The sequence below is a fragment of the Henckelia pumila genome, chromosome 4 (genome assembly GCF_033568475.1).
Source record: "Henckelia pumila isolate YLH828 chromosome 4, ASM3356847v2, whole genome shotgun sequence".
In the NCBI taxonomy this organism is placed as follows: domain Eukaryota; kingdom Viridiplantae; phylum Streptophyta; class Magnoliopsida; order Lamiales; family Gesneriaceae; genus Henckelia; species Henckelia pumila.
Window position 1 is genome coordinate 32,240,866 of NC_133123.1, and position 9,968 is coordinate 32,250,833.

The 9,968-nt window shown below is 35.7% G+C and overlaps 1 protein-coding gene across 1 annotated transcript; it reads right to left on the minus strand.

Annotated features, from left to right (window-relative positions):
* Nucleotides 1-1,216: 1,216 nt before the first annotated feature.
* Nucleotides 1,217-4,399, minus strand: LOC140865294 (growth-regulating factor 1-like). Its single transcript, XM_073269888.1, has 4 exons — nt 3,818-4,399; nt 3,094-3,285; nt 2,492-2,846; nt 1,217-2,323 (listed from the first exon to the last, which is right to left on the minus strand). Exons 1-4 carry the CDS (start codon nt 4,176-4,178, stop codon nt 1,591-1,593), a joined length of 1,641 nt encoding a protein of 546 aa, XP_073125989.1. The 5' UTR covers nt 4,179-4,399; the 3' UTR covers nt 1,217-1,590.
* Between the last annotated feature and the right edge of the window lie 5,569 nt (nt 4,400-9,968).

Below are 9,968 nucleotides of genomic sequence, written 5' to 3' on the forward strand. Positions count from 1 at the left end.
AACAAAGTGTGATAAAAAAAAAAAAACTTACAAACAAAAGAAAAAGTTAAATAAAATAGAAGATAATAATAATAATAATAATAATAATAATAATAATAAATGAACAATAATTTCTTCCAAATGAAAAATAATATAAATTATGCAAAATAAAATTATAGAATAAAAAAATAATTGAATCGTGCAATCTTATAGTTAAAATCAATCACAAACAAATAAACAAATGTTTTAGCAAATAACTAGTATTATTTATTTCACAAAATATTTGAAATTTTCAATAAATTTTTTAAGAGAAGAATACTTATGGTTAACAATTGAGAAAATATAATGAATTATTTGACCACCGTTAAAGTAGTGATATGAAATTAAGTTTTATTTAATAGTAAATTTTTCTCAAATACTAGTTATTTAAATTATAAAAAGAATTTTAAAAAGATATATATCTTTTTCCAACCTCCAAATTTTTTCTTAAATGTGCAAGCATCATTAATGAGAATATAACAAAATTAATAGAAATATAAAATAACATCATTAAATTTTAATTTCTCAAGTTTCGTTTATTTTATTTAAGTTTTTATTTTGTAGCATCATAAATTTAATATTTTCATTTTGAACATTGTGTAAAATTGATTTAAATTTAGATAAAAACTCTAATAAATTTGTGTTTTATTTACAACTTGTTTAATGTTAAATATATAATAAATAATATAAAACTCAATCATAAATGATATAACGCTACGCGGTGTTAGTTTTAACACATGAGTAGATGAAAGGATCAAACCGGGAAATTTTGAGAAATATTTGACACAAAATCGACAATGTAAAAATATTTAGGACTGAACCGGGAACTTTTAGGAAACATTTAGGACCAAACCGAGAACGTATAAACATTTAGAACTGAAACGGAAACTTTTGAGAAACATTTAGGACCAAACCGGAAACGTCCAAACATTTAGGACTGAACCGGAAATGTGTCCAAACATTTAGGACTAAACCGGGATTTTGCCCAAAAAATAAATTTGTGTGAAACCGAAGCGGACCATAAACAGTACACACCTCTACGGCTCTACCCACAAAAAACATATTTTTAGATATAAATATATGATAGTTATTAAGTGAGGAGTCACTTGTGCCAAATACATTAACTTCTTGGCCGTCTGTATGTGAAATAAGCTGCAGAATTGATCCCAATAAATACCAAAACAGTACGAGATTCAATAATTCAAGAATGTCACGTGTTTTCGGAGTTAAATTTTCAATGCGTAGTGTCGGCAAAAGAACAATTTAATGAAGTTCCTGTGACTGCAAGAATTTGCTGCTAGCTAGCTAGCTCCAGCAGCAAAAGACTGCTGCAAGAAAACACATTTCACACTCGAACTGAAAACAATACATTGATTAAAGCGGATAAAAAAATGAGTACGAGGCTGAAATGAACAAGGGTCAGTCACTATCCAAAACCAGTTGCAAGACATATGAAAAGCCGAACGGATTCAAACTAAACATAAAATTCTAACCAGTCAACGTTGTGATTTGTGAATCATTAGCAGCCTAACATGGCCAGCTGTTCGGCTCGGCTCTTGTTTAATGGTTTTCTCATTCGTGCACCGGAGGAGCTGGGATTGCTTTCTTGTCGGCGCTTCGTGGGCTGCTTCCTGAACTGCTGTTAGAACGCGTGACAAAAGTAGATTTCTGCAGGACACCAGTAGGAGAGGAATCCATGCTTGGGTTATAAATCCATGCTTTGAGGGAAGACGGGTTCGTCGCTCCCGTTTCTGCATAGGTGGTCGTGCTTGTCAATACCTCGCCTAAGGGTCCACCCATTGAACCACCCCATGATTGCTTTTGCATTTGCTCACCAAGATTGTGATTCACACCAAGGCTCATATGGACAGGGTTAAGCTCGTGCGACAGCTTAATAGTTGAGATTGTTGATTTCTCCTGTGCGGGAGAACTAGAGGATGATGAAAAGTCTGGAGCAACTGGGATGGACATCGAAAGCTGGGTCCAATCTGAGTTCAGTTCCTCCGGCCAGGAGCCTGAGCCGCTATTTGACTGATTCTTTGGGCAATTATCAATAAAATGTTGAGCTGAATGTCGAGTGTTTGATTCTTTGTTGGTGTATTTTAAGAAAGAATCGGTGTTTCTAGTAGTCATGTAGGATATCCTTTCCGCAGGATTGACGAGAGAATCGGAAGTGACCAGTCCAAACTCCGAGAAAGGTGATTTTTCAAGTGAGACGTATTGTTTTGCGACGGAGAATGGTATATCTTTCGTCTTCAGATCGATGGTAGAAGGTATCGAAGATAGGCCTTGAAGTCCTTGTGTTCTGCAGACAATTGCATCATTCTTGTCAAGAAAACGACACAAGCAAAGATTTCTAGCACAACAAATTCAGCCTACATTAAAGTCATGAAGAAAGAAACAACTTAAAAGCATATTCTTGCGATATTTATCTAAAGATCAAGGGAACATTGTCTACTACAACACCACGTACCCGTTATCGCGACTGTCAGCAGAGGCAATGGTAAGATTAGGCTGCAAGGAACTGAATTGGTGCGGAATGACACCAAAGCTGTTGGATGCGCTGCTGCTGGACATCACCGACGCTGATGAGGAAGACGCAATCGGTGCCACATTTGAAACAGTGGATCCAGAGACAGCATGGCCAGTGTGGCCTTCCACAGGCTTTCTTGAACGGTGGCGACCCCTGTTGATGTGCCTTTCACAGTATTTCTGATCAGGTACAGCATCTCTAGAGCATCGCCACTTCTTTCCATCTGTTCTCCTACACCTCCCAGGCTCGGGATCATTGCTTCCGGAAAAACCTAGATGGAAAGGACCCCACCCCACTGCATGCACAAAAAAGGAGATAAAACAGCCAAAAACCTCAAAACAAGCAACCTATATTGGGTGCTATAGAGTTGTTCAACTCATGACTTTCATTAATTGATTCCTAAAATAGCTGGGGGGATAACATGATATTGATCATCAAGAAAACATCATAAAAACTAACTACCAATTACAGAACAAGGCAACTCAGAAGAAAAAAAGGAGCAGAAATAAAGCAGGTCATTATCGGTTAAATCTGGAGCTTACAGAAATTAGAGGCATGAGTTCCATATGAGTACAGGGATTTCTTGATGGGCACAAGTAAATACGATGGAACAGGAACATTTGCCACGATATGTTTGTAGATCAAAGCCTGGTGTTCAAGTTCCATCCATTGAGAAGGAGTAAATGGCCCTTTCAGCCTAGCAAAAGGCGCACGCATGCTTTCATTTAAACCTCCTGATCAACCAAGAGCCAAAACAAGAAAGTTAGGCAGAAGTTTGTATATGCGCGTGTGCATATATCAAACAAACGGTGCATCAAATACCTGAAAGAATGAATGGTGCACCAAAGCAAAACTATTTAACAACTTTATTCTGTTTGTTATGACATGAGATGCCAACTGTTTGGGGTCAATAAAATTTAAAAAATCTACGGTATTCTTGACAAGATTCCAAAGCATTATTGAAGGAAAAGATCCAAGTAAGACTTAAATAAAAACCCTTCACAAAGCATCCGACTCAACAGAACCGACAGAATACAGCACCATCCCCATCTTTATGCAAAACAAATGTCACAAGCAAAAACTTATCATTCAGTTCTTCACTTTCCCACAAACTAATCGCCATCTTAAGAAAAGTCCACTCACATATTATAATAAAAATCAAATCTTCACCCAAAAAAGTGGGAGCAGAAACAGAGAAAATAAACATTTAAAAAAAAATCAACTTCAAAATAACACAAAGAACTTCTTATCAGAACCCAAACGTACCTCCTGTTCTACTATGTGGCTCGTCCGGGAAAAACGAAAACGCAATGCTCCTACTCGCATCATCACTACTAATCCCACCATTGCGAGAAAATGAAAGCATTTGCTGTCCATCTTCAACTCCTAATCCCCACGGATTAGATCTCCCAAGAGCCGCAAATCTTTCACTTGTACCGTTCTTGGAGCTGAAATCAACTTCACCAGGCTTGGGCATTTTGGTAAGCCTCCAGTTATCTTCAGCAAGCCCAGATCTTTGGTGCTTAAAATTCACAGATCCGTGACCCTTATCATTTCCGGGCTCAGTGGAACCCCCACCAGGAGTATTAGAAGCGGGTGGCTTGTGGCTCACAACCCCAAAATCCATATCTCATGAAAAAAGCTATGAAGTTTATAGCAAGAACCCCACACAAGAGAAGGAGAATGAGTTCATTGCAAGTCACTTTGTAGCAAAGAAAAGCGAAGCTCAAGGAAGATTAGGCATCGGGTAGCAATTATAGACAGAGGAGAGAGGCGAAAACAGATGCCTTTGAGATGAAAAAGAAAGTGTAAAAATAGCTGAAGCAGTGCGTGTGAAAGAAAATGCCACGCTGCCGATAACAAATGCACTCTCATCTTCGACTTGGGAAGTCTCTTCAAAAAACACACTTGGGAAAAGTCTGGTAAAATACTTACGATATTAAATTATATTATATTATACAAATACATCATATACTTAAATAAAAAAAAATTCATTCACTTATCCCATTTCAGATTTTGATTTATTAAACATCCATAATTTGGCCACTGTGTAATAATTTTAATTTTTTTTTCTTTTTATTCTATTTCGTTGCAGTGTTACGACATTGAAAAATGTTGACGAACATAAACATTGTAAAATATTGATACGGACGATGTCGTGACAACTATCTGACCAAAATTAAATAACCATATATTTAAAATAGTATATCAATATTGTTGTGAAAAAGTAAAAATTTACGGTAAAAAGTAAAAACTCAAAAACTCAAAATTTATCAAATTCTACACTTTATAAAATTTTTCTCTCTTCACAATTGTGTTTTTCTACACAAATGGAGAGACCTATTTATAGATCTCAATTGGAGATTAGTCAAAAATTAATACATCATTAATTACATCATCACACACTAATTTTCAATATTTTACAACTCAATTTTCAACTTTCAACCTTCAACATTCAACAATAAATAATAATATATATTTATATATATTTTCAACACTCCCCCTTGTGATGATGATCATGATAGAATGACTATCTCCATTACGTGTTGTATACTGCCTCGTTAAAAACCTTACTAGGAAAAACCCATTGGGACAAAAACCATAGTAAGGAAAAAAGAGTGCAGCCACGTAAACTCCCCCTGATGTCAACATGAATGATTCTTCACATATTTCGTAGATTGCGCATCCCAATATTATAAATGTGTTTTCTGAATATCGCCGTGGGAAGTGCCTTTGTGAAGAGATCGGATGAGTTCTCACTTGATTGAATGTAACAGATATCAATATCTTTATTCTTCTCCAGCTCTTGAGTGTATGCAAAGAATTTAGGAGGAATATGTTTAGTTCTGTCACTTTTGATGTATCCTTCTTTCATTTGGGCAACACATGCGACATTATCTTCATACAGTGTGATTGGATTCTTGTCCACTGATAATCCGCAAGAAGTTTGGATATGCCGAGTCATTGATTTAAGCCAGACACATTCACGGCTTGCTTCATGTAGTGCAATAATCTCGGCATGATTTGATGAAGTTATAACAAGTGTTTGTTTCTGTGATCGCCAAGAGATTGCAGTGCCTCCACGAGTAAATACATATCCGGTTTGGGAACGTGCCTTATGTGGATCAGATAAGTATCCAGCATCAGCATAACCAATTATTCTCTGATTTGTATCTTTTGGATACAAAAGTCCCAAATCCGTCGTTCCTCGTAAATAACAGAATATATGTTTAATTCCGTTCCAGTGCCTCTTCGTTGGACATGAACTGAATCTTGCCAATAAATTTACTGCAAAAGATATGTCTGGTCTAGTGCAATTTGCAAGATACATAAGGGCACCAATGACACTTAGATATGGTACTTCAGGACCAAGAACAACTTCATCATCTTCACATGGACGAAATGGATCCTTTTCTATATTCAATGATCTGACAACCATTGGAGTACTTAAAGGATTTGATTGATCCATATTGAAACGTTTAAGGACCTTCTCTGTATAATTAGACTGGTGAACAAAAATTCCACATTCTTTTTGTTCAATTTGTAAACCAAGACAATACTTGGTTTTTCCAAGGTCTTTCATTTCAAATTCTTCATTCAAGTATAACATCACTTCTTGAATTTCTTTATTCGTTCCAATGATGTTTAAATCATCAACATATACAGCAATAATCACGCATCCCGATGTTGTTTTCTTGATGAAAACACAAGGGCATATTGGATCATTTACATATCCCTTTTTCATCAAGTGTTCACTTAGCCGATTATACCACATTCGGCCGGATTGCTTTAACCCATACAATGATCTTTGTAATTTCACAGAATAAAATTCTCTGGGTTCTGAACTTTGTGCTTCTAGCATCTTAAATCCTTCAGGGATTTTCATGTATATATCACTATCAAGTGATCCGTATAAATAAGCTGTAACAACATCCATTAGACGCATGTCCAAGTTTTCAGACACTGCTAAACTGATCAAATACCGAAACGTAATTGCATCCATAACAGGAGAATATGTTTCTTCATAATCAATTCCAGGTCTTTGAGAAAAACCTTGTGCAACAAGTCGAGCTTTATATCTCACTATTTCATTTTTCTCATTTTTCTTTCGAATAAAAACCCATTTGTACCCCAACAGGTTTAACACCTTTAGGTGTAAGGACTATAGGTCCAAAAACACTACGTTTATTTAGCGAATTTAATTCAACCTGGATGGCATCTTTCCATTTTGACCAATCCTTTCGAGTTTTGCATTCACCAAAAGATTTTGGTTCATTATCTTCATTTACGATGTCACATGCCACATTGTACGAAAATATCTCATCAATATCTTGTACATTCTTTCGGTTCCATATTTTTCCAGTATTAATATAATTGATAGAGATTTCATGATTCTCGTCAGTTTGTGGTTCTGACAGAATATTTTCATCATCGTGTGTTTCTTCTGGAACACCATTTTCTATTTTCTGATCATCATTTTTCTCTATGTATTTTCTTTTCCGAGGATTTTTATCCTTTGAACCGATTGGCCTTCCACGCTTCAGGCGTTTTATGACATCATGAATGTCTTCATTTTGTTTCTTTGGAATTTCAACTCGAGCAGGGGCATTTACAGCAGGTATATATGATTTTGTTACCCCTTTTGTGTCTACAAATGCATCTGGCATTTGATTAGCTATTCTTTGCAAATGCACAATTTGCTGTACATCTTTATCACATTGTTTAGTTCTAGGATCCAAATGTAATAATGATGGTACATACCATGTGATTTCTTTTTCGATGTGTTTCTTTTCTCCCCCTAACATTGGGAAGTTATTTTCATCAAAATGACAATCAGCAAACCGTGCTGTAAACACATCGCCTGTCTGAGCCTCAAGATATCTAATGATTGATGGACTATCATAGCCGATATAAATACCATTCTTTCTTTGAGGTCCCATTTTTGTTCTTTGAGGTGGTGCAATAGGCACATACACCATACATCCAAAAATTCTCAAATGAGAAATATCTGGTTCTTTGCCAAATACAAGCTGCAATGGGGAGTGTTTATGATATGCATTTGGCCTGATGCGAATCAATGCAGCAGCATGTAAAATTGCATGTCCCCATATAGAAATAGGGAGTTTCGTTCTCATAATCATTGGTCTAGCAATCAACTGCAGACGTTTAATCAATGATTCAGCTAATCCATTTTGTGTATGAACATGAGCTACAGGATGTTCAACAGTAATTCCCATCGACATACAATAGTCGTTAAAAGTCTGGGAAGTAAATTCTCCAGCATTATCAAGTCTTATTTTCTTGATCGTATATTCGGGAAATTGATTCCGCAATTTTATTATTTGAGCCATCAATTTTGCAAATGCCACATTCCGAGTGGACAATAAACATACATGTGACCATCTGCTAGAGGCATCGATCAATACCATAAAGTATCGAAATGGTCCACATGGTGGATGAATTGGCCCACAAATATCACCTTGAATACGTTCAAGAAATATGGGTGATTCCTTTTGGATTTTAGCTGGTGATGGTCTTATAATAAGTTTCCCCAGAGAACATGCCTTACACTGAAACTTATTATTCTGAAAGATCTTCTGGTCTTTCAGTGGATGACCACTTGTATTTTCTATAATCCTTCGCATCATTATTGAACCAGGATGTCCCAATCGATCATGCCAATTTGTTAGTATTGAAGAATTTCCAATAACCATATTTGATTCGATTGGACTTATATGTGTATAATGCAATCCAGTAGGGAGCATTGATAATTTCTCAACTACATATTTCTTTCCTGATTTATATGTAGTAAGACACATATATTTCTCATTTCCTTCGGTTATTGTTTCCGTATCATAATCATGAGAATATATATCATTAAAACTCAACAAATTTCTTTGTGATCGTGGTGAATATAAAGCACTATTTATCAAAAATTTTGTACCATTAGGTAACAAAAATTGTGCTTTGCCACATCCTTCAATCAAGTCTACAGGACCTGATATTGTATTCACCATTGTTTTTGTTGGTTTTAATTCCAAGAAATATTTTTCATTTCTGAGGATAGTGTGCGTTGTACCACTATCTGGTATGCAAACTTCCAGTGCATTATTTCCATCTTTGATCATAGCATTTTCCATAATGATCTTCAAAAACAATATGCAATAAAATGAATTAAGAAAGATACATGCAAACAATACATGCAAAATATAATATGTTTTATAAAATAAAAATTACATTGTTACATTCTTTTCCCACCAGTATATTTAATCAATATCTTCGAAATCATTCAAAAAGTAGGCATCATCTAAATTCATTGAACCACTTGCATGGTCAATGTTTTCAGTAAAATTGGTCTCTTTTTCTTTCCCCTTTATTGAATCTTTATAGAGCTTACACAGATGCTCAGGGGCTCGACAAGTTCTTGACCAATGTCCTGGAGTGCCACATCTATAACAAACACTCTCAGTTCTTTTTGGATGATTTTCATTTTCACCCGTATTATCATGCTGCCTCTTTTGTGGGTGGTTCGTGACGTTTCTTTGAGATGAGTTATTGAAATAACTATCTCTTTTATTTTCAAATCCACGGCCTCGACCACGACCGCGATCATTTATACGCCCACGTCCACGCCCACGTCCTCGTCCTCGACCTCGACCAAAATCTTGTCTATATCTTTGATTTTGGTTTTCATTTTTACTTACGACATTTGCTTCAGGAAATGCCGTTGAACCAGTAGGTCTGGACTGATGATTTCTCATGAGCAATTCATTATTCTTTTCCGCCACGAGTAAACATGCGATGAGTTCTGAGTATCTTGAAAATCCACGCACTCTATATTGCTGTTGTAGAGTTATATTTGATGCGTGGAATGTGGAAAATGTCTTTTCAAGCATTTCCATCTCAGTAATATTATGCCCACAAAATTTCAGCTGTGAGACAATTCGATACATCGCAGAATTATAATCACTCACCTTTTTAAAATCTTGGAATCTTAAAGTATTCCATTCATCTCGTGCGGTCGGAAGTATAACTTCCCGTATATGCTCAAAACGTTCTTTTAACCCTTTCCACAAAATCATTGGGTCTTTTTCGGTCAAATATTCACATTTCAACCCCTCATCAAGATGTCTGCGTAAAAATATCATCGCTTTTGCTTTATCTTGTGAGGATGATATGTTATTTTCTTTGATAGTTTCGTTAAGACCCAATGACTCGAGATGCATTTCTACATCGAGGGTCCATGGCATATAATTCTTTCCGGTTATATCAAGTGCAATGAATTCGAGTTTCGCCAAGTTCGACATGGTGGTACTAGAAAATAACAATGCATTTTATTAGTTAATTTCCATAAATATGACAATACAAAATAATGGAAGAACGTAAATTACAAGTGCGTATACAAATAGAGAAAAAA